Source organism: Anolis carolinensis, chromosome 1 (assembly GCF_035594765.1).
Source record: "Anolis carolinensis isolate JA03-04 chromosome 1, rAnoCar3.1.pri, whole genome shotgun sequence".
Taxonomy (NCBI): Eukaryota; Metazoa; Chordata; class Lepidosauria; order Squamata; family Dactyloidae; genus Anolis; species Anolis carolinensis.
The window spans coordinates 172,654,693-172,680,359 of NC_085841.1; the positions used below are offsets into that span (position 1 = coordinate 172,654,693).

Genomic DNA, 25,667 nt, shown 5'->3' on the forward strand with positions numbered 1-25,667 from the left:
TGAATACCAGCTATTTTTTAAGTATTTGAGGAGGACTTTTACTTCAATTGCTGTCAAGTTTCTGCTATGTGGACTGTACTAGCATTATTATGCCAGGTTAGATGCACAGTAGTAGCACAACAAACTTTTTGCTTGTGTGTTTTAATTCTTTAGAACTGAAGGTTGGGATAAGAACTGTGTTGATTTTATTACAGTCATAAATACTGCAATGAGTAACTTGGGTCTGAGTAGATGGAGTAGCTCAAGGGAGTTATAAAGCAAACAAAAGTGCTTGTTAAATAAATAAATGGCATTGATAATTTTCAGTTAAAAGGGAAATAAAATAATAATAATGAAAATGATAATAACAAAGAAATTAGAAATGGAATTTGTAAACAAATGAAGAAAACTTGCAGGTAGTGTCTTGAGTCTTAAATCCGTGGTGGGAAAAACAAATGCACATTTCTTCAAAAGTAGATATAACAGCTCCCATGTCTTGAAATTCCCACTCAGCATTTCTAATTTGTTTGTTCATTGCAGTTTCATGGTGTGAAATTAAACAAGTGTTTTTTTAACACCTAGAAAGTAAATCAAACAGTTTTCTCATCTTAAAGACAGACAGTTCAGTCACAGTACACTTATTTTTATGTTGCCTTTATTGTCCTTTTTAATCTTCCCAGTAAGCCAATTTTCTGCTTAAAATCTACTGTTCAAAATGTACTTACTTCTGTATGTGGGATTTATCCTTTTCTCTGTACTCTTTTGCATAATTATGCAATTATTTATGTGCCTTAAATTGTGCATATAAGCGTCCATTGAAATAAGAGTCAGGGTTATTATTTTGATAGCAAACAATATGATAAAAGAGCACATATAAGCAAACAAATGTTTTATTAACAAGATTAGTTAAGCTTCTAATGATTCCTTTTCTTTTTCTTTACTTTTTTCTCTTAGAGTAGAATAAGTAGTTAGTGCACCTCTTTTTCTTGATTAGCTAGATTAGGCTACTAAAGTTAAAATGTACAATGTTTCTATCCTATTCCCATTCATTTAGAAAATTAATTAAATTAGGCTGTATGTTTTTTGATAGCACTATCTAACATTTCTTTGCATACGGCTAGTTTTTTCCATTGTTTCATTTGTATTTAACTATATTTATATTCTGACTACAAGATGGGCATGAAAGAGAAATGATGTGTACTGCATTCAGTGACTTAAAACACAGGCTTCTCCCTATAGCAGCTTCCTCAGCTAATCATTTGCTGCTGTTTATAAACTGAACAAGAATGAAGATTTAAAGGACACACCATGGACATCTTGCAGTTCAGACTGGGTGGTAGATTGCTCATATATACGAAGTGTTATTTGTGAGCTTTTATATTGCTCACAAATACAGTAGAATTGAAGAATAGAATAAAAAAATGTTGCTGTTGCTATACATGAATTCCACAGAAAGAGGGAAAACCTCCAACCGATTCTAAATAGCTATCTCCATTTAAAACAGGAGGAAGTAAATAGATCAAAAATTGTGCTTGTCTGTAAATAGTTTGAGAAGTTCTTAGTCCTCTTTTTCTCCTTCAGAACAACATAAAGAAACATGAAGTTTGTGTACGTTTTATTTTGAATTTTTGCCTGATTTGATCAGAAAATACAAATATTTTTAAATAAATGTATAGTAAAATGAGCTTTGTTTTATAGTGTGGCCGATTTGTTGTTGCTGCTGTGTGCCTTCCATCATTGGAATGGTGAATGGAAAAACCAACATAAGGGGGTTTTTGGGCAAGATTTTTTCAGAGGGGATTTACCTTTGCTTTCATCTGAGGCCCCTTCTACACTGCCATATAATCCACATTAACTCCTTTGAACTAGATTATATCAGTCTACACTGTCATATAATCCAAGGCAAATAATCTGGATTGTATATGGCAGCGTAGAAGGGGCCTGGGTATGACTTGCCCAAGGTCCCCCAGTGGGTTTCTATGGCTGAGTGATTATTTGAACCCTATTCTCAGGAGTCAAGACTCAAACCTTCAAACAAGATTATTTCTTCCTTTCATGGTCACTTTTTGCATAATGTAAAGCACAGTGGTGTTAAGAGGCCTACATTAAGTGGAGACGGTTGACTTGCTGTCAATTTATGTTCTAAACTTGGCTGAGACATCTCTCAGACCCCTTCTACACTGGCATATAATCCAGTTCAAAGCAGATAATCAGGATTATATGACAGTGTAGAAGAGGCCTCAGTTACTCTGTCTCTGTCAACTGTTACCATTCAAGTTGTTCATTTCAAAAACCACATATTCTCAGCAAATGGAGAAGGAAACATGGCAGGATTACTTCCAGTCACAGCCCAGGCAAGGCAAGAGTATTTACTATTGAAGAGTATTTACTATGTTTTGAAGAGTAAATACTATTGAATTCCTAGCTCCTCCTCCAGTTCTTTTTTGTTGCCTCAGGAAAGGTCGTATGCTAGTTCTTTGGGGGGTTTTCTTGGCTTTATTTTTACAACCATCATTCTGTCTTCCTTACTATTTATGATACTGTTTCATTATCCGGGCGGAGGCCACAAGGGAGTGCTAGAGAGAGAAGGATAGTCCATTTTATGGGGAGGGGGAGGAGTTGAAGGAGGAAAACTGTTTCCCCCATTTTTGTTGGTTATCCCCCCCCCTTCCCATTTTATAAAAGAGAGTTGTTTCCACAACGAGGACATGGGTGGGGGAAATAACAGGAAAACAAGGGGAAATTATTTTACTCCTCCAACTCACCCTCCACCCCGGTAAAATAGACTATCCTCTCTCTAGCACCCCCTTGCAGCCTCCGCCTGGACAATGGAACAGTACCCTATTTCTTCCTGTCTTCACTCTATCTTGAAAATAGAGTGTTTTTTCCCCTTCCTTTTTGTTAAGTCCTCCTCTTCCCCTCCCTTCACCTTGTGTTCTGTCCTCTTTTTTGCATTGGAGAAGTGCAGAATTAGAAATGGAGAAGGCCAAAGAGCTCCTTGGTGAAGTTTGTATAGATTGTGCAGGCACTCTTAACCGACCTGTTTAAGGAGTGTAAGGATGCACACTTGACCGTAGCTCTCTGTTCCAGTACAGTTGCCTTCTTCAGAGCCACTGCTGCAATTCACTGGGAGAGGAAATAAACCTTGTGGAAGCTGAAATCAGCTCTACCTTTCACTTGCAGAGGCAGGCACTGAATGCATAACTATCTCTTGAAGTATGGATGAGCAGTTGAAAGGGGCTATAGAGGCTGAAGAGGAGACTGCTCTTACTACCTCAGTAGCTTCTCAACAAGTTGAACCTTCTGTTTCTCCCCAGCAAACCAAAAAAAAAAAAAAAAGAGCCATTCAAAGGGATGGAAAGACCCAGAAGGCAACATAATTGAGGACCAGACCTAAGGCAGACACCCCAGAAGCCACACTCTTGCATTCACATGCATGGCGACAGCCGATTTGAATCCCAAGCAGAAGTCAGCCTTTTCAGCCAACCTCAAAATTCATGACTGAAACAGTTTTCTTCTACAGCCATAGATGTGGGCAAAACGTCAGGAGAGTATACTTCTGGAACATGGCCATACAGCCTGGAAAACATACAACAACCCTATTCTACAGTTGATAGTGAATTTACTAGCATGCCGCAGCCGCTCCATATCCAAAGACCTCCCTGTACAATTCTTCTACTTCACATGCTGCTCCTGCTCCTCCAGTTCCCTCAAGGAATCAGCGTTAGGTCTTATATTGCAACTACTGTATATAACCAAGTCCAGAAGCAGAGGTAATCTCTGCCTTTCATGAGGAAATAAAAGGCAGAGGAATTCTTATCTTCCCTATCTCTAGGGAACTTTATATAATGTCACTTCATTCAATGCTTCTCGGGGATCTCTTTCTTTAACATTTTATTTTAGGAATGCATTAAAATATAGCAGTATGTATAACATTAATATTTAAATATACACTTTTACTTAGGCGATCTCTTGTAGTTCAAGGATGATGGTCCTCCATTTCTTGGAAGACGCCTGTGTGTGATTTTTTTTTTTAATGTGTGGAGGTCGGTGCACGGCCGGTCAACACACAGTCTTCACAGATTGAGGTCCCAGCAGTGGTGTGATTAACACAACGAGGGTGGCTTCTCAGTCTGTTGCAGCCTTCTTCCGCCTTCACAGCCGTTGTAACATAATACCAAACAAATAAGGAGCAATTAAAGAAAAGAGATTTTTCCATCTCTGTCTCTTTTGCATTTTATCTTTTGGATCATTATTGGTCAGAAACTGACTTGGTTTTAATCTGTGTATCTGTGTATCCTGCAAAATGAAAAAGAATTAATAACTTTAATCTTGTTCTTTGTTCATACTCTGAAATGGATCAGACATTTTAACCAAACAAAATATTTAAAGTGAGATATGTAGGTAGCCAAATATAATTTCTTCTTACCAACTTAGCCCTGCGCACCATACAAACATTAACTCCAGAGTACCTCCTACACTAGGGGTTCTCAAACTAAGGCTCACCCTAAACTTTAGACTTAGGGTCACCTTAAGCCTGAAACGACTTGAAGGCATGTAGCAACAGCAACCCTAATTAACTTGACTGTCTAATCAGTCAAAAGCAAGCCCACACTTCCCATTGAAATACTGGTAAGTTTATGGTGATTAAAATTGTTCTTCATTAAAAAAAACATTTTTACACTACAAACTATAGTTCAAACCCCCCCCCCCCCCCCAAGTATACTTTGATTCTTTCTAAAGCAGAGAATGCATTTGATATATCTAAAATTCTAGGAGGAAAGTTATTGAATTGATGACTTCTTGAGATGTTAATGATCATTCACTGATAAATTGATGACTTCTTGAATTGGTAATGACAACATTTTTATTAAGTTAAACTTTATGAGACAACCATGTTCAGCAGTTAAGAACATTGCGTAAGTCCGGTGTAAATCAAATGTTACAAAGGTCTGGATGGCAACAACACATCCTATTTCTTTCAATTGTTTTTTTATTCCCTTGTAGATATAAGTAGTGTATAAGTCAAATAAGCAAGTTTTCATTTTGCAAAATTTATTAGTAGTACATTATTTTGACCCACTTAAAATCAGAGCTAGTAATGCTTTTTTCAGATTCTCAGTTATATATGCTTGCTTTTTCAGATTCTCAGTTATATACGTACATCAGGGGATCCGCTTGACGTCACCTTTAGTTCATCTCAACCTCATCAAATTCGTACCGTAGAACACTCTTTCAGTGTAGATCAAGAACCCATGGCTGACAGCTGCATCTATGAATGTGTTCGAGATAAAGTTCAGTGTGTGACAGTCACTAAAATACCACTAGTTTCAAAGGCTATCAGCTGTTGCAGGAACATTACAGAAGACAAACTTGTTCTGGGATGTGAAGATTCTTCCATTGTTTTGTATGAAGACTATCGTCAATTAACCCTCTTGGTACAAGCAGAAGTATTGCCTGCTTTCATGTGTTGCCACCCCAATGGAGCTATAGTCTTAGTTGGCAGTTCACAAGGGGAACTACAGATGTTTGACATGGCACTATCTCCAATTAAATTGCAGCTTTTAGCTGAAGACTTCTCCCCCAAATCAATTGTACAATTTAGTGAACATTTTAATGTATCAAATAGTCTTTCCCAGATTCAGTGGGCTGCCTCTCAAGTTTCATATGAAACCATGGGTGGTACTGATATACACAGTCTTCTATTACTGAGATTTCACAAAGGACCTATTGGAGTACTTCATTTCAAAACTGGTAAGTTCATATATTTATTCTTGGCAGAAGTATTTTTCTTCTGTAACTAACCGCTCTGGTTGTAACTTCTGCTGTATTAACAGAAACTTGTTCTCTGCTTTTTACACAAATGAAATTAGCAGGTAGAGTAAACAAAAAAATTAAAATGTGGAAATTAAAAAATGAAAAGCATTGTCAATACTGTAGTTTTGAACCAAACGTCAGTTGGAAATAAGTATGAGCTATGTATTCTATAGATGAATTATTTAACGATTCGCAAAATATATATTAGTAGATTAAATTATGGAATTGTAATTTTTGTAAAATGCCGAAATTAGTTAGTATAACAACTAGAGATAAACATACTCCGATTTCAAATTAGCAGCATAAATGAACATTTAGTCACCTTTTTGTTGTGTAGAAATTTGTTACTCAGATAATGTCTTAAATTGGGGGAGTGGGCTTGTCAGTAATCATTACTGTGAAGCAAATGAGTTCCATCTTGTCCAGTAGTGTGTTTTAACAGTTGTAGACATCTACATGGAATGCTAATTAAAGCAGTTATTTGATGTGTTCTTGCATGTCTATTTTTAAATGGCTCTAAATTACCCAGTTACCTGTCAAACAGAAGGCACTCTTCCTACATCTCCCTTGCTTTTCTTTAGTTTTCCCTTGTGGCTTCTACTCACTGCAGCTTTCCAGAAAGCGTGCCTTTCCCTTTCCTATCTCTAGCACATTTGTGTTCTTACTGAAACAAACAGACTCTCACTAGAGGGATTTAGTGGCCTTTCTGCTAATTGCAAGCTTCTAAACTTAATTGGACTGTCTCCCAGGGCACTGTTTCTAAATCAATTAGGCAATGAGTTGGCTGTCACCTCTCTTACCAAAGTAGGTCACTTGGAAATGCACCCCCAAGAGAAGTCAAGCACCCAAATGGGAAGATGTTGACCTCCATGGTTGAAAGTTATTGTTTTTTAAGGTTTTGTTGTCTAGATTTTCAATAAATTGGTTCAGTGCTTGAGAGCTTCTTATCCCAGCTCCACTTAATTCACTGGTTAAATCAGAATATTAAAGCAAAATATAAATAATCTAAAAAATCTAAAAGAATATATTTGTAGGCTATTTATAATTAGTTTAATGCAATGAGCCCACTGGTTATCCAATTAGATCAGGTATTTTGCCCATTTCCCTCTCTTGTACTTTGAAACATATTGTTATATTGTAAGAGGTGATGTGGAGTCACGTATATGTTATCTACACTGAGAAGGGGATTCGTGCCATCTAAGGGTCCTTCCACACAGCCATATAACCTAGAATATCAAGGCAGATAATCCACAATATCTGCTTTGAACAGCATTATCTGAGTCTAAACTACCATATTATCTAGTTCAATGTGGATTTTATTTGATTTTATATATGAAAAGAGGACATTGAACATTTACTTTTGTTGGAAAGAAATTATGATTTCTATAATTTTGTTTTTCTCCTTGGACAGGTATTATCCCCAGAGGTCATTTTGACCTTATGGTGATTATCCAGGAATATATTCAACAAGATGAAATTCATGAGGCGATTAATATACTGAGTGGCATGAACTGGAATACAATGGGTGAACAATGCTTTATAGGCCTAAGTGCCATAGTAAACTACCTCCTCAGGCAAAAACTGACTGGCGAAAGAGAAGGTTGGTTGTGCTGTCTCTCACATTTCTAATGTTTATCTTTCTCCTGAAGTCAAGTAGTAGTATACAAATAGGAATTTTTCAACAGGTGATGTTTCACTGGTTAAACTCAGATTATGGATTTAGTATATTTTAATTGTTTAATTGTGTTTTATATATATTAATTTTGTGTTGTTAATCTAACTGTTACTTAATGATATGTATCTCCAGTACAAACATTTTTTAGCTGTACCCTATTTTAATTGCTTATAAGACACCTTGGATCCTGAACAAGGAGATGGATATACAGTGTTCCCTCCCTACTTTGCGGTTCGCTTTTCCTTCTTCACTGCTTCACAGGTTTTTTCTGAGCGGTGCCACTCTGGATACCAACGAGAGGGAGGCGCATGAGCAAAGGCAGGTGTCGGAGAGGAGGCCACCAAGAAGTGCAGGAAAAAGGCTTGTGAAGGGGAGAAAGGCCACCTAACTATTAATATAATGTGCAAATATTAAAACAAATATAGCACCCCTACTTCATGGATTTGCACTTAAATCAAATAAATCAGTGCAGATACTGTTAACTGTTAGAGCAGAACTTTTTAGTTTGCAGAGACATTTTGTTGCAGATTCCCCACACTTTTTAAACTTGCAGTATAGACATTCGGCAGCATTGTTGCCTGAAAAGTTGTAAACAATTCCACCAAATTTCAGACAGCTGCAATATAAAGTTGTTTTTACAAACCAAAAACAGACAGGACAAAAATGCCTTTGAATCTCAATTGCTTTCTGCCAAAACTAGAAAAAATGCCCCCATTAGTAGTGGGGTAAAATAAGTCAGTTTTCGGTGAACCATGATGTAGTGAAGTAAAAATGCATCCTATTTTCAGTAGGCTGGTCCCATTTATGGGGCTACTGGGATTCTCACAGGGGTCAGAAAAAAGAAGTTATATTAAACTTCTGGTTCTGATGCTAACCTTTAACATATCGGGATTCTCAAAGAAATGTGAAATACCTCTCAACTCACTCAGTACCTAGCTCATAAGAATTAGGGAAGATGGACACTAAGCTATCAATTTAACAGAAATAGTAGTTGAAATTATTTCTGCTTAGCAATATTAATTTCTGAAAGCATAATTGAGAAAGAAAGAGAACATACTTTGTTATCATGTTAGTGGATCAAAAACCCATCAAGGCTATCCATTTTGTTAAGAGAAACAATGGAATTTTTAGTTAGTGTGTTTTTGTTTTCCAGAGGTAAGTGACAATAAAATGCAGTCTGCATCAACTTCACATATTTCCTGGTGAATGCCCTCGAAGACTGTTTCCCCATCTTGCTGTTATCTCCTGTAGCCTACATTGACGTCTGAAGCCTCCTTACACTAACAGATCAATTCAAGACTAAGGCTCATCTCGGCTGGATCCTGTTGGGATGACTCTCCAGTGAATAGCTTTGTGTGTGAGAACTGAGCTATTCCCAGGATTTAGATTAAGCAGGAAAGCTCCATGCCATGTCTCAGCATGCTGGTGCAGCTGAGCACCAAGCTCTTCGTTTTGTGGGACGAAGGCAGTGTGCGAGAGGATGTGGGGAATTTCTTACAGAAATTGCTTGCTTCCCAAGCCTGCCCCCAGGCCATCAGGCCGAGGCAGGCAATCCCTGCACTACTGTGTGAAAGGCAAGGTGGATTACCATAACCTTTACTGGAGCAATAGACAAGGTCAAAATCTCCTCTTAGAAAACTTCTGAAAATGCACAGTAGAAAAGTGAAAGAAAGAAAGAAGGGAGGCATTTTGTGAAACTTCAATTTAAAATATGTACATTACATATAGTTATCTTCTCCGCTTCTCCCTACATGCAACCTGGCTAATGTTGCCTTGTAATAAACAACTACTTTTTTTGCCATCCGGGATTTATTCTAAAGAGGTCTAACAAATCTGTCATGGTAATTTGTTTTCTTTCACAGAGCCCTTTCATTTGGAATGATGTGACGGTTATCTTTGAGATCTTCATTTCTGCCGTCAACATCAAGCTGAGATATCTAATGAATCTGTAACTGTGCTAGTACTTGTATTCTATGTAGGCTGGGACATTTCAGAGGTGCAAAATGGGCTGTAAGGAAAACAGCAACAGCAAGGGAGTGTATCTTATTTTTTGCTACAACATGTTGCATTACATTTTAATCAAAATTGATTTAATGCTTTTGAAAGAAAACACCTTGGCAGTTCAGCTTATCTCACTGTCTAGATTTAAGATACGGCAAAACCCAATTTACTAACATGTGGCCTGTGCTCATACCACTCAACTATTAGCGCCTTCTGGCCTGCATTAAATAATGTGTTGCTTTGTTTGGAACTAAGGGACAATTATCACTAAATACAGAAATATATAGTTCAAACAAACATTCATAGTAGCAAATTGGAGAGATTTGTGTCATTTATGCCCCCTCCTTTAGAGCACTTACCAAAACTTTGATTACTTAAAATTGAGATTGCCCGTTTTAAAAGAAACACGTATATCTCAAATCAAACTGTATTTCCACTTTAAGGAAGAAAGGGAATTTTATCTGTTCTATTTTCTTTGCGTATGAATGTCATTTGTATGGCTTGGCTTTAGGCTATCTTAGACAAATACTTTTGCAGGTATTTTTGTGCATTGTTACTGTTCCCTGCGTGGATGTGAAAAAAACTTCTGGATAATAGAAGAAAAAAATGCTATGCATTCATATAATACTGACGTGATTCTGTGTCAGTTGAACATTATCTAGTTCCTGTATATTCTTTTAATCACCATTTTGATGTCTGATAAATATGGCAGCCCTCCTCTGCCAGTTAGGACTCCTTTGAAAGGGAACTGCCGTCTAGTTAGCCTATGGGAGGACAAGGAAGGTCACTACGAAGAAGAGATGACTCCTTGCAAAACAGAGGGAAGCACTGGACAGTGCAGAGGGAAGCCTTGTCAGTGTCATCAATGTCTATGTGGATTTTTCCTTGTAACTGGAGCTGTTGCTCACCTCACTTCACTTCAGTCTGGAAGGCATAGTAGTGAACTGGAGGTATGCCGCTAATACAAGACCCCAGCAGAATATGAAGGTTGTTGCGAGCAATAGCCTCATGGCATTTCACCCATTTCCAAACTGAGTGATAAAACCAGGGTATAATGATCGTCTTATTTGAGTTTTTGAGTGGGTTCTTACCCACTTGTTTGGTGAACATAGTAATAAGTTTTCAAGAAGAAACTGACACCAGAAAAACATAAAACGCATATTGATCATTATGGGAGAAGGGTGGCAAAACAAACATTCACTGGGTGGGCAAAAAGCACCACTGTACACAGTTACAACAGGGCATACAAAATCCTAATATCAGTTTGCTTCTAAAGCTTATTATACATATTGGCCCTTAGGAATGGGGCAGTGGGGTAAGCTTAAGAATTTAATATTTTGAAAAGCATGCAATCTAAAATTTTAGGTAATTATTAATGTTGTTGTTGTTGTTGTTATTGTCCCACTTTTTCTACCAAAAGAGACTCAAAGCAGATTACAGTAAAACCAACACAAAATTTAAAATCCTAATATATACAAACATTAAAATAGAATTAACTATTAACAGTATTAAAAATAAACAGTTAAAACTCTTAAAACCAATTAAGAATGAACAGATTAAAATTGTACTATTACTGGAGTGGGGTGGGGGAACGGGACTCCAGTGTAGAAATATCCCAAGATGATACTATGAATGCAAATATGTATGATCTGGGATTTACAGTCATTTATGAATCCTGGTGCATTTTGTAGTTCAAAACATGTATTTTTACCCAAAAGCAGGAGGGCCCGTTCTGCTCATAGAGTTCTGTCTTCCATGCCCTACAGCTGTCAACAGAAAACTTCTGTATGAAATCTTAAAATTTTTCTGCCCAGAAACAAAATCCATATTGGACATTATATTTATTAAATGCTTCAGAGGAGAAATTACTGATGGTTAGGAAGTACTTAAAGCAGACATTCTTTGGAAAGTAGCAATTACGTATCATCACGACAATGTTCGTCTGGTGACAACACAAGCCACCCAGGTTTGTGCCTGCATAATTTTGCCGGCAGAAACGCACTCCGGCTCTTGTCGGTGCTCCTTCTAGGTGTGGTGAAGTGCATGTTAAGGCGTATTCCATTCCTCCAGGGGCCATCATAGGAAAAAGCTTCTCACCCATTGACCTATGGCACAGTGGAGAATTTGTGACATTTTTTATTCTATCTGATAACTAAGAAGCAGTTAATTTTTTATTGAGAAGACCTTTTTCAAATTTTATCATGTTGCTGAGTTGTTGATACTTGCAAGTAATTAGAAATCCAAGGTTTTTCTAAGCTTCTGACAGCTTTTTGTTGTTGCTGCACCTCATCATCAGCCCTGCCTGAAATGATTGCTTATACACTGGTTTGTTTTTATAGCAGCTGTCACATTTTTATTTCATCTGCCCGGCAATAAGTTCATATTTTGTCTGCGCTTGAAAAACCTGCCTGACTGCAAACATGAGCAATTTCTTGAGTGAAGCTGATCCCCTTGTTCCACGACTGTTGTGTTTGAACTCCACAGCCCAGCTTGAGGCCACCCTCGGGACCTTCTACGTGCCAAGAAGGCCTCTGGCCGAGACAACGGTGCTGGAATACAGGGACCAGATCAGCAGATACGCAAGAAGGTTCTTCCACCATCTGCTCAGGTGAATGACAGCCCTGCCTTTCATTAACTCCACATTAGTTACACATTTCCATAACCTTACACTTTTAATGTGGTTAACACATCTTCATAAGAGACCACCCTGTAAAAATGTGCCTTTATTGCCATTCTTGTTTGTTTTGTCAAATCCTTCTTTTTTCCATATACATATTTATAAGGTCCTATTCTGTCAGCAGAATAGTTTCTCTTTACTTTTCAGTTTTATGGAGACTTGACTGATTGCATACTAGTTACTTACACAGTTTTAAAAATGTAGATTTTCTTGTTAATAAAAATTAATTAGGTAACAATACTTCATTGGGTCCAGTCTTATTGCTCTCCTTTGCCTATTCAAGTAGAAATAGAATATGAGCTGTGGAGAAAGCAACTTTTAAACTACTGTATGTACTAAAATAACAAGGAAATAAAAATGTCTTAGGCTTGTGAAAGCATCACTGATCAAAATTATATTAACAAAATATCTCTACATTTAAAAAAACCCCCAGCATAGATTCAGTTGCCAGAACTATGTGAAACAAAATACAGAATGCAATACATTTATTTAATTTTGCAAGTCTTCCAAAATGTAATTCAAAATTACAGGTTATATAATTGTTTAATGTATGCAGCCTGTAATTTTCAGTTACGACTTTTAAAGTCTCATAAAACTAAATATTTTTTACTATACTGTGTATTTTGTTCTTGTTCTTTGCTCCTCCAGGCAGCATATATCTGCTTTGGGAAGATAAATGCTTTTATTTTGCTTTTAATTTCAAAATATTTTTGAATATAATCTACTTATTGTAAAAGGGGAGAAGGTTCCTGGTTCAGACTTTTAAAAATATTAACGCAACCAGGACAATCTTCTAGCAACTTAAAACAGTTTCTTTTTTTACACACTGCATACTCATTTTCAGCATTTTATCCATACTTTCCCCTCTCTCCTTGTCCCCAATCGTGAAATATACCACAAAACAGGAAAATGGTGTGTTCCTAAAAATGATGCGTAGTTTTAAACTTAAATTGTTACCACAAGTAGACTAAAACACCCCCACACATCCCCAGTGGCACTATTCTTAGCATTATTTGTCTTGTGTCAGAAGATCTTAGTTTGTATAAATCTTAAAACATGTTTTATGATTCAGCTATTCTCTTATATTGGAAAGTTTACCTGTTTCATGTCAATTTGCACTCTTAGATATGTAATTATTTTCACATCTATGTTGATCTCTGAGATAGGAATCTGTTAGTGTTTAACAATAGCACAATTTTTTTTCACTCAAATGTTTATATAAATTCGGTTTGTTCTTTGCTTTTTAGTGGTTATTCTTTTATTTTTGTGTGCTTGTGGAATTGATTGATTTTTTGGAAGAAAAATATCAGAAAAAATTGAGGACTTAACCAGATAGTATCCTGTGTCACTTTTCGAAAGTTTACACAATTAATAATAATTTTCATTTATAGCCCGCCTTATCTCCCCAAGGGGAGTTAGGGCAGCTTACAACAATATAAAACACAATGGCAAACATTCAATGCCAGTGAAATATATAACAAATCCAAAAACAGCTTAAATAAACATGACATGATACATTTAACACATTTAACATATTAAATCCATTTAAAACTCTTAAAATCCAATTAGATTAATTGGGATAAGTTGGTATACAGCAGATTAACAAAGATAGATGTTTAACAAAAAGATGGGCTGTATATAAGATGTAGTGAGTCCTTCTCCTCTCCGTTTGCCAAAGTACATAAATGTGTTTTTAAAAGCTTTTTTAAAGGAGAGGAGTGAGAGGACAATTTTTAATTCTTTAGGGAGGGAGTTCCAGAGCCAGGGGGCGATCCCGGAGAAGGCCCTCTCTCTTGTTTACCCTGAAAACCTGGCTCTTCACACAGGCTTTTGGATAAGTACCGCCCATTGTACGTTAAACCCTTATACTAGCGGTTACTTCTGACCAGTTGTATCTGTTGGTTAACTCTTTGACATAGCCACAGGGTTCACCCCAGTTTAAGGTTCTCCCCATGATCTTATAGCACCTTAACTTCCTTCATGTTTACAAGTTTACTCAGTGCACTTTGCCCAGTTCATTTTATGATTTCATCGCTGTGTTTTAACATGTGTCTTACAATGATTGTGATTTTATTTTATGCCTTCTAATTTTATTTGTGTGTTTTTTTGTATTTGATACCATTGTATTCTTGTTTTATATCTGTAAGCTGCCCCGAGTCCCTCTGGGGAGATGGAGGCGGGGTATAAAAATTTATTTATTTATTTATTTACATAATTTATATACTGCCTTCCTCCCCTTGGGGACCCAAAGCGGTTTACAACATACTATACAAACAATTAAAAAGGTCAAACGCATAGCATTTAAAACATTCCAAGTAAAAAACAGATTATAACATCGCAAGGAAAAACAGTTAAAATCACACAATCCGAAAGCATTGTTCCCACCAGCCGCACTTGAGGAGGGGGCAGGATCGAGAGGAGGGCCTCTTCTACAGATCACAGCATTCAGGTTGGTTTGTACACGGAGATGCGTTATTCAAGTAGTCTGGGCCCAAACCATGTAGGGTTTTATAGGTAATAACCAGCACTGGCCGGTCTGAAAGCAGATCGGCAGCCAGTGGAGCTGCCGTAACATAGGAATTGTATACTCCCTGTACAGCGCTCCAGTTAGTAGTCTGACCACCGATCTCTGTACCAGTTGAAACAATTAGTCTCTTAAACGTCCATTTGCAGTTAGTAGTGCAAACTATAATCCTGTAATGTATCAGAATTGACTGTTCTGAGAGTGGGAACAATGCTCTGTTGCTTATTCATTCTTGTTTAAGTACTGTTCTATTATCCAGGCAGAAGTCACAAGGGGACGCTAGACAGAGAAGGATAGTCCATTTTATGCGGGAGGGTAGGGTTGAAGGAGTAAAACCATTTCCCCGTTTTCCTGTTATTCCCCTCACATATGTTGTCGTCATGGAAACAGTTCTTGTTTATGTAATGGGAAGTGGAGAGAGGGAATAACCAGCGAAAACAGGGGAAATGGTTTTCCTCCTTCAACCCTCCCCTCCCGCATGAAATGGACTATCCTTCTCTGTCTAGCACCCCCTTTTGGCATCTGCCCGAATAATGAAACAGTACCCTTGTTTGAAGTGAATATATGATTCAGCATTTTAGAACACTAAGGACTTCATCATATGCAATAAAATGCGTGTTTCTACACATTTAAGAAACAGCTACCTACGAAGACCATCACATGACACAAGTTCGTACCATGCTTTCCAGTTATTTCACTGTTTCTAAAGTGTGTTTTTTTCCTACGCTTCCTAAGTCGATTGGCAATCAACTTTTTTAATTCCCTGCATAGAGACTTGTAAAAATGTGAAATGTAACATGTAATGGGAATTCCACATTGTCCACTTATAAAAATAATGACGATGTCATTCTGGAGGGAGGAGCCAAGATGGGCAGTATAGAATCCGTTCTTCCACCGTAATCTTTAGAACCCGTGAGGAAGGAACAGTAATTTATATCTTTTTTAACAATGTTAATTCAGTAGAGTTGCCTTTTGAATTGTGCTTATAAATTGTAATATAGAATAAGGTGGAATAGAAGAAATCCTGTTTAGTGATCTCTTTTTAGTCCTTCTGGGAGGACAAACACAGAGGATTTTCTTCAAGTTTATTCATGTAAGAAACTTCATAGCTAACTGGTTATGGTTATCGTTAACTGTAATCATCTTACAAAAATGTGGTTATGAGAATGCAGATTAACAGAAGCGTCCTAATATTAAGGTCATTTTTGTCATGACCAGCAGTTTGGTGGGTTTGGTTCAGCTACTGCTGAGTGTTTGGAAGGGGGTTACCTCTCTTCTGTATGGAAGAAGTCAAGTTGACCTTCCCTTTCTGCAGCCTGCAATGTTCACAGGCTGCAGAGATTATTGATGAAGGCTGGGCGTTATGAGCTGCAGCTGAAAATCTCTGCATAAAAAGAAGTCTGCAAGAGATTGTTCTTCGGGAATAGTAATGTCAAACTATGGGACTTTTATCTTACCTGTTACCTCTGGGTTGGTTCTCGATACCAAGACCTTATTCCTGTGATCCTGTCTTGTACTCTGCTGAACCTTGAAACCTTGTATTTGGACTCTGAACTGACTTCATGGCTTGATTAATGGACTTGAATACTAGATTGGACCTTTTAACATCAGGTTACCCTGCTTTCCTGACTTGATTTTGGAACTCTGACTACAGATTGTGTCTTTGTATCCTGGGACTGTGCTTTGTAGTACCTCAGCTGCGTACTGTTTCTGTGCTGTAATCAGCCCCTGAAAAACTCAAATGTTTTCAGTTATTTAAGTAAACTTGTTTTGGCACATCTTGGGTTTCTTTTGGTTGAATTCTGCCTTTGTTATCAGAAGAGAGTCCTAGAATACGACAATTTTTGTATCAAGTATTATTATGCATATACAGTAGAGTCTCACTTATGCAACATAAATGGGCCGGCAGAATGTTGGATAAGCGAAAATGTTGGATAATAAGGAGGGATTAAGGAAAAGCCTATTACACATCAAATTAAGCAAAAAAACAAAAAACAAAAACCTCAACTGCAGCTGACTACTAGAGTTGGTGTACTGTAATAGTTTGGATGTTGTAGTACTATACAGCTGCAGGATCCAGGGTTTGAATCACCACTCAGCTATGGAAACATTTTTTGATTGACTAACCAGCATATACTGAACTTGGATACAGATATTTACATCCATTACTATCCAATTTTAGTTCTCACAACAGAAATGATCTTCTGACTGTTGTGACTGCGCCTTCGGGGATTATGGTTGATGGTGATGGGATCCGAAGAGGAAGAAAAAACCCTCGTGATGAGGGTTCACTGGAGGAGTTGCGCAGGAAGCGACTTAGAGAGCTATATGGGGATCTTCTGAGGAAGATTCAGATGGGGAGTTTGGGGAAATGGATGCTGAGGAACAGGTGGGTGGCTGGGGAAGTGGGCACTGAATGGGCACAGCCACCAGAGATGTCTGGGGATTTGGGGCCTATGGATACTACTGAACCTGGGGTTTCTGCAGGAGCTGATCCCACTTGGGATGCTTGGAGAAGGGAGGATGGTTCTTTAAGTGTTCATGGGGCTAAGCATGGGCAGGATGATTGGGACTCCAATGAATTGCTAGGTACTCCAGATCCACGAGCTCTAGCTGTGTGGAGTTCGGACTCTGAGTAGATTTGGGACACCTGGTGTTTGGGTGTGAGTGTTTGGTCACCCAGGAGGAAGGGGAATAAAATGGGAATGTTTGGCCGATGCACTTTGCGTGTGGCAAGGTGTTGCTGAGGCGCCATTGGGATCTCTGTGTTTCCGTGAAGACTGGACTTGGACTGTGATTCGGATCTGCTGATACCATCTGGCTTGGCTCTCGCTGTGTCTTATCGTGACAACGGCTAGTCATCATCCCTTTGAAGCTTTGGCTTTATCTGCACCGTGGAAGCAGTTTACTGCTCTTCTAGTTTGTTTTTAAGCCAGTTTGCTGTTTTTCTTTTGGGAACTGTCCCTTTAACTCTGCAGCTTTTGGAAGGTTGCAAGCCTTCGTTTATTTTGCATGTTATCTTGCAGTCAACTGTATTTGTTTCTTCTAAGCTGAATTGAAGCGTCCTTAGTTTTTATTGAATGCCAGCATGGGAAAATAGCATGGCTTGTTTTTGTGTTATTTTTGGCTTATCTTCAGAATAAACTCTGTTTTGTTTGTTAACTGGTGTCTGACTCTTGACACTGACATTCCTCCACCATAATCCTCCACCTTGTGGGAGGCTTCTCTCATGTCCCCGCACGGGGAACTAGAGCTGACAGGGGGAGCTCATCTGTGCTCTCACTGGATTTGAACTGGCAACCTTCAGGTCAGCAACCCAACCTTCAAGTTCCTGATTTCCAGGAATTCTCAAAGATGATTGTCATTGGTTCTGCAATTCTCCCAGTTCTTTTAATACCCTTGAATGTAGTCCATGTGGCTCTGAAGACAATTAGCCAGATATTAGTGTACTGCCTCCTTACCTATTCTGTGCTGCATTTTACCTACTGCATCATCTGCTCCATCATCCCCAAGTTGAGCATTGTTAATCTTTTGGGAGTAGACTGAGGCAAAGAAGGTATTGAACAGCTCTGTCTTTTCTATGTCCCCTATTAACATTTTGCCATCACCTGTATGCAATGGCCCTACCATTTCGTGGTTCTTATTTTTGCTACAGACATAATCAAATAAGCTCTTTTTATTGTTTATAATCTCTCTAGCAAGCTGAGCTCCTCCAGAGCTTTGGCTTTGCTAACTTTCTTCCTACATATGGGTATTCATATGAATTCCTGTTTGGTGATTAATTCCTTTTTCCATTTCTTGTATATGTCCCCTTTAAATCTTAGCTCGATTGAAAGTTCCTTAGACCTCCATTCCGATTTTGTTAGATATCTTATTTTTTCTTTCTCATAGGAACTGTTTGAAATTGTGCCTGTAATACCTTGCTTTTCAGAAACTCCCATAGTCATGAACTTCTTTCTCTTTTAGTATTCCTGGCCATGGAATCACTCAGGTTTTCTCTAAGTTGACTGTCTTAAGTCAGCTTTCTTAAAATCTAGAATGTGCGTCTGACTGTGCTTGATGTTTCCTTTCTGCGATATAACGAACTTTAGAACGTGGTCACTCCCACTTAAGGAACCCACCACCTCAACCTCATTTATCAAGTTATCACTGTTGATTAGAATTGTTAGGATTTTGTGTTAGGGGAAACTCCCAAAAACAGCAGCGCACCCAAAAGTAAAAAACAGGATAGTTATAGTTGAGCATTCAGCTCACAGCAAGCAGAGGGTGAAGTGCCATGTGGCTGTAAAGAATTTAGAGCTTATGAGGCAAAGATCCAGAGTTCAATCTTTAAAATTACAAAAGGTTAATTTACAAAAATAACTGCCTTTCTAAATAGTTAAAGAACTAGGTCTGAGCTACACTAACTAACCTCATCTCTTCTAGAGTTCAAAAGGGAAAAATCTCCAAGAACACATCTCTCCTGACACACAAGCAGAGAAAGGTCTCAATATACACAGCACACACTAAGATGTAAAAGTATAAGTCAGAGGCAAAAGGCATACAAAGTATCCATTCTACATAACCAATTAGAATGAGAGCAGAAACAGAGAGGAAGAAATAAATATACCTGTAAAGTGCTTGCAGATCCCAAGACCTTTTGTGTTTTCAGCCTCTAGACTTGGCAAGACTCCCTAGGATGAGACAGAAACATACAGAAAAGGTTAAAACTTATAATACTATCAATTCACTTAAGTTATTAAGGTTCCTGTCCTTCGTAATGGTGATGGAGGTGGGGTTAACACAAGAGGAAAAGCTAATACAATATAACCTATGGAAGTACTGTGTGTAAGTGAAGTTTTTGGCATGATATAGTTATACCCACAGTTTTTAAAACACCAAAGATCAGGTACATGAGCAGAGGGAAAGTGCATCTATCCTGTAACTCTTACCAGAAAATGTTTTCTGCACCTTGCTGAGATATCAAATATGCACTGCAGGGATTTATAGCAGAAATAACAACTCACCCTTAACTACAGTTGCTTCTGCTATAGTGATGTCTTTGGTGTGTAGACATGCTGATATGTTTGCTCAATAAAATGTAGCTTTCAAGACATACTATAAGTTTACATGCTCACCAGAGTGAGAGGGCTAAAGCTGAAACAGAAGAAAAGCTGAAGAGAATTAATGTAATAAAAGCTGGGATTTAACAGACAAGGTTGAGCAAAATAAGTGTGAAACAACAGGTGTCATCGGCTCTTATCAGCATTTTTAATTAACATCTGTTTTCAGCCCAGAGTACTTTGGAACGGTATGCTGGAGTGTGCCTGTATTTAAAGATAAAGGTAGACTGTTGAGAAGTTGCTAAAACAGTGAGAGATTGGGGAAAAGAAGAGGCAGGGACGAGTTGTGTATGGTGGGGGTATTTGCAGCTTTGACAAACCTGAAGGAAAGCAATTTTAGCAACATCCCTACAAGATATTACTATGGCAACAAAATATATTTGTAGAAGAGAATAAGAATGATAAGGAGCAGGAAAGAGAACTAATAAAAATAATTGTGGGATATGTTTTAGCAGCCACAGCATTGTTGTTAGAATTATTCAATTAAAATTGCAGTGCCGTGTATCCATTCAGTTTCTTTAATTAAGAGCCCTAGAGTTTTGCAGAAATTAAAAGAACCAAGTTATATAACCTTCTTGTTAAAAAAGTACTGTCATCCTTTCCTGCAACTGAGGGCCCTTCCATATAGTCATATAACCCAGAATATCAAGGCAGATCATCCACAATATCTGCTTTGAACTGGATTATCTGAGTCCACACTGCCGTATAATCCAGTTAATATGGGGATTTTGTATAGTTGTGTGGAAGGGGCCATATAAACAAACGGGATCATCTGTTTTATGTGAGTTAAGGTTAGTAGTAGTACACATTAAAATAACACTGGATGAAGTCTTCTTGAATTTGTTCACCACATTAGCTATCTACATATTGATATCTATTTGTATATAGCAACTTGTCATTTTGATCAGGGTTTTTTCCTCCCCTGTATCCTTGTAGTGATATAATACACTTTTTAAAACTAAGCCTTGGTGATGTATAACAAATTCAGATTCATAGCAAACCCAGAGCTTGTTGGATGGGGTTCGAAAATGTATTTGTTGATGTTAAATTATTATTATAAAATAGACAATAATACTTGAATTCAAAGACAAAGCCGTGTCTGGAATACCTATATGCAAAGAGTTGTTGCAGCACCTTAGAGACTGAGAGCCCTTCCACGCTGCCGTCTAATCCAGAATATCTATGTAGATAATCCATATTATCTGCTTTGAACTGGATTATCTGAGTCTACCCTGCCATATAATCCACTTCAAAGCAGATAATCTGGATTTTATACAGCTGTATAGAAGGGGCCTTAAATTTAAACAGATTTAAATTTACTTCCTCAGATCTAGGGAGTGAAGTGCCTCGAACTCTTTATAGGCAGACTGTGTGTGTGAATAGCCATGGAAATACAAAGTGTGCGGATATGGTGATGAAGTGACACATTCGAGTTGTAGCAATAATCATTAGGGGACAAAGGGAAGCTAAAGAAACTAAAGAAACCATGGCATACAGCCCCTAGGCTCATCAGATGGAACCAAAATTCTGAAGGACAAAACATCAATTGCACTACGTTGGAAAGAGCACTACCAGAACCTGCTGAATCGCAGCTCCAATGTGGCTGAAGAGGTTCGCTCACAAATCCCGCAACAACAAACCAGGGATGAGCTTGCAGCACTGCCTAGTTTGGAAGAAGTCAGCAATGCCATCAGCCAACAAAAAAACAACAAAGCCAGCCGACCTGATGGGATCCCTGCTGAAATCTTCAAAGAGGGTGGATCTGAGCTGATACAACAACTCCATCAGCTCATTGAAAAGGTGTGGGTGACTGAGAAAATCCCAGCAGACTTCAAGGATGCCACCATCATCACCCTTTTCAAGAAAGGGGATAGAACAGACTGCGGGAACTATCGTGGTATCTCCTTTCTAACCTCCTCTGGGAAAATCCTCGCAAGAATCCTTGTAAACCGCCTTCTCCCTGTTTTAGAAGACACCCTCCCAGAATCCCAGAACAGCTTCCGTCCCTCTAGAGCAGGGGTCCCGAAACTAAGGCCCGGGGGCCGCATGCGGCCCATCGAAGCCATTTATCCGGCCCCCACAGTGGCGGCTCCCTCCTCCTCCACATGCCTTTCCCACCTGCTCCCTCGCCTGGTGTGTGCCTTCCAAAACTTTGCTTGTTTATAATAGTATTTTAATTATTATTTAATTATTAATTATTAAGGGGTGCTTTGCTAGTGCTTTTGGTGCAGAAAGGCAGAAGGGGGTTGGACTAAATGGCCCAAGGAGTCTCTTCCAACCCTCATTATTATTATTATTATTATTATTATTATTGACACAACAACATAGTCTGACACAGCAAATGAGATCTATATGCTGGATTTCGTATCACAAAATCACAAGTCAAACACTTCCCAAGCATTTAGACCTGTGTGATATTATTATTATTATTATTATTATTATTATTATTATTGACACAACAACATAGTCTGACACAGCAAACAAGATAGATATGCTGGATTTCGTATCACAAAATCACAAGTCGAACACTTCCCAAACGTTTAGGACTGTGTGATGTATTTTCGGATGATAAACACTTGGGAAGTTACTACTACTACTACTACTACTAGTACTATTATTATTATTAACAACAACATTGAGGCTGGGTGGCCATCTGTCAGGGGTGCTTTGCTTGTGCTCTTGGTGTACAAAGGTAGAAGGGGGTTGGACTAAATGGCCCAAGGGGGTCTCTTCCAACTCTCTTTATTATTTTTATTATGATTATGATTATTATTAACATTGAGGCTGTATTTGTTCCTGTTTTGTTTTTTTTTTACTTCAAAATAAGATATGTGCAGTGTGCATGGGAATTTGTTCATAGTTTTTAAAAAACTATAGTCCGGCTCTCCAACGGTCTGAGGGACCATGAACTGGCCCTCTGTTTAAAAAGTTTGGGGACCCCTGCTCTAGAGGAACAGTGGACATGATCTTCACTGCTCGACAGCTGCAAGAAAAATGCAGGGAACAAAACCAACCTCTGTACATGGCATTCATCGACCTTGCAAAGGCATTCGACACAGTGAATCGCAGCGCTCTCTGGACCATCCTCCAAAAAATTGGGTGCCCTGACAAATTTTTGAACATCCTGCGGCTCCTCCATGATGACATGATGGCAACAGTCTTGGACAGCAATGGCTCCCAAAGTGACCCATTTAAGGTGGAATCAGGTGTCAAGCAGGGGTGTGTTATTGCCCCCACCTTATTTTCCATCTTCATTGCTATGATACTTCACCTTGTTGATGGGAAGCTTCCCACCGGTGTGGAAATCATGTATCAGACAGATGGCAAGCTATTTAACCTCAGCAGACAGAGCCAAAACCAAAGTCACCACAACATCTGTTATAGAACTCCAATATGCTGATGACAACGTAGTCTGTGCGCACTCAGAAGAAGACCTACAAGCCACTCTCAACACCTTTGCAGAAGCATACAAGAAGCTCAGCCTCTCATTGAATATTGAGAAAACCAAAGTGCTCTTCCAACAGGCACCAGCTAATCCCTCTGCAATGCCAGGAATACAACTTAATGGTGTCACATTAGAAAACATCAGCATCGACACTGAAATACAACACCGCCTGAGCTCTTTTATTTATTTCGTGTCAAAAGCATTGCATAACAAATACATTTTAAAATAATGGGGAAAAAAAGGAAATCACAAGCAACTAAATAGTTTTAGACCAAAAACGGGCAAGAGCAACCGCATTGTCCGTAGCTTTAAACAACTCCTCCTCCGTGCATGAGGCAGGACATTGTGGGCAAGCATACATATGCGGAGTTGTTTGTTCTGCTCCACAGTCACACAAGGTGGAAGATTCCTCCAGATAGTGCCATCTTGCCAGGTTGTCTTTAGATCTGCCCACTCCACTTCTGAGTCTGTTCAGGGACTTCCAAGTTGCCCATTCTTGGTTTGCCCCTGGAGGAAGACCCTCATGGGGGGCCATCCAGTTAGAATTGCCAGGTTTAGCTGCCCAGAGGGACACCCTTGCTGTTGCTGGAGGAACATCAAGAGGAGTGGTGGTTCTCATTAAGCCCTTCCTTGATTTCCTTCCTTCCTGAGCTCTGCGAGTGCAGCATTTTTCAGAATGAAGCAGAGAGTGTTTGATGATCGGGACATCCGTAGAGATACCAAGGTGCTCATCTATAAAGCCATTGTCCTCCCAGCCCTGCCCTACGCATGCGAAACGTGGACAGTCTACAGACGTCATACTCAACTCCTGGAGCGTTTCCATCAGCGTTGCCTCAGAAAAATCCTGCAAATCTCTTGGGAAGACAGGTGGACAAATGTCAGCGTGCTTGAGGAAGCAAAGACCACCAGCATTGAAGCGATGCTCCTATGCCATCAACTCCGCTGGACTGGCCACGTTGTCCGAATGCCGGATCACCATCTCCCAAAGCAGCTACTCTACTCTGAACTCAAGAACGAGAAACGTAATGTTGGTGGGCAGGAAAAGAGATTTAAAGATGGGCTTAAAGCCAACCTTAAAAACTGTGGCATAGACAGAGAACTGGGAAGCTCTGGCCCTCAAATGCTCTAATTGGAGGTCAGCTGTGACCAGCAGTGCTGCGGAGTTTGAAGAGGCACGAATGGAGGGTTTAAGGGAGAAACGTGCCAAGAGGAAGGCCCGTCAAGCCAACCCTGACCGGGACCGCCTTCCACCTGGAAACCAATGTCCTCACTGCGGGAAAACATGCAGATCAAGAATAGGTCTCTTCAGCCACCTACGGACACACCCCTAAGACCCGATAGATGGAAGACAATCGTCCTCGAACTACGAGGGATCGCCTAAGTAAGTATTGCCTAAATACAAAGTGAGTGGATAATCATATGAATGGTGGAAGGAGGTATTGGAATGTAGTGTGATGCTGGCTGTGAACCAGAAAAGAAATGTCATAAACTGGCCAAGAGGACCTTTATGAGGCTGGGTTGTTAACCAGTGTAGTGTGCAAGGAAACCATTGTTCAATCCACTGTTGATGGACTGGAGCTTGTCAATATATTCCAGTTCCACTGTTTCTCTTTCTAATTTTATTTAATTTGTTCAGTAAATAAAATCAGGCTGTAATTTACCTTCTTTTTGTAAAATGCTGTGCTTGCCTATGAAAGCCTGCTTTTATAGACCAAACTAATAATGTAAGCAATATGTGTTTAAAGGCTTCTTGGCTGCTTGCTTTTATTCTAAATGGAGTTGATATTCCATCAGTAATGTATTATTTAAATCTTTCTCCATTCTTAATTTTCTTGCATGTAGATAAGGAAGCATTGTTTCTCATTTTGTAAAACGAGGCCTATTGTTTCTGTTCCAAAAACTGTTAATAGAAGAAATTGAGAGGAAATTGTTTCTAATGAATAATTAATAATACTTCTTCAGACATGGGCAAGATGCCTAGAAAATGAACGAAAGAGTGAATTATTAAATTGAAATATTAAATAAAATAACTGAATTAAAAGTAATCACGTAAGCTTTGAAGGAAATGTTTGGTAGCTGTACTTGATTTAACCTGTTTTCGTGATCCGTTTCTATGCTTAAATACAATTACTTGGCGTTAAATAAATGCTCGGATGATATTCCAAATAGTTACCAAATTTGCATATACATTTCAGAATTTGAACAAATTAAAATTTCATTTCATTTGGATTTGATTACATGCAGATTGTTTCCCATATTTATTGCTCTTATTGTCTTTTCTCTGGAAGGATTTTAACTTTCATTTACATACCACACATCATCCTTCACTGGACTTCTTGATGAGGCAGGTTCTAAGACTTCTTCATTTATACAGAAAGGCTTATAAATTAAAATTGTGGCACAGCCCTTCTGCTTTAGACGATTTTCTTACATTGTGCATTATTACT

General features: G+C 38.7%; 1 protein-coding gene and 1 long non-coding RNA gene across 7 annotated transcripts in view; one reads left to right on the forward strand and one right to left on the reverse strand.

The window, feature by feature from the left end:
• Positions 1–25,667, forward strand: part of wdpcp (WD repeat containing planar cell polarity effector) — a 222,074-nt gene that overhangs the window by 99,858 nt on the left and 96,549 nt on the right. For all 6 annotated transcript variants that reach the window (XR_010000055.1, XM_062958993.1, XM_062958984.1 and 3 more), the window contains 3 exons: positions 5,124–5,733; positions 7,208–7,396; positions 11,957–12,080. Coding sequence is in view for 5 of the 6 variants with exons in the window: in XM_062958993.1 (XP_062815063.1) it covers positions 5,124–5,733; positions 7,208–7,396; positions 11,957–12,080 (923 nt within the window). In the remaining variant the exon portion in view is untranslated. The remainder of the gene's footprint in view (positions 1–5,123; positions 5,734–7,207; positions 7,397–11,956; positions 12,081–25,667) is intronic.
• On the reverse strand, positions 10,067–19,927 carry LOC103279399 (uncharacterized). Its single transcript, XR_506759.3, has 3 exons — positions 19,680–19,927; positions 19,283–19,346; positions 10,067–11,577 (listed from the first exon to the last, which is right to left on the reverse strand). It is a non-coding gene; the product is annotated as an uncharacterized LOC103279399 (long non-coding RNA).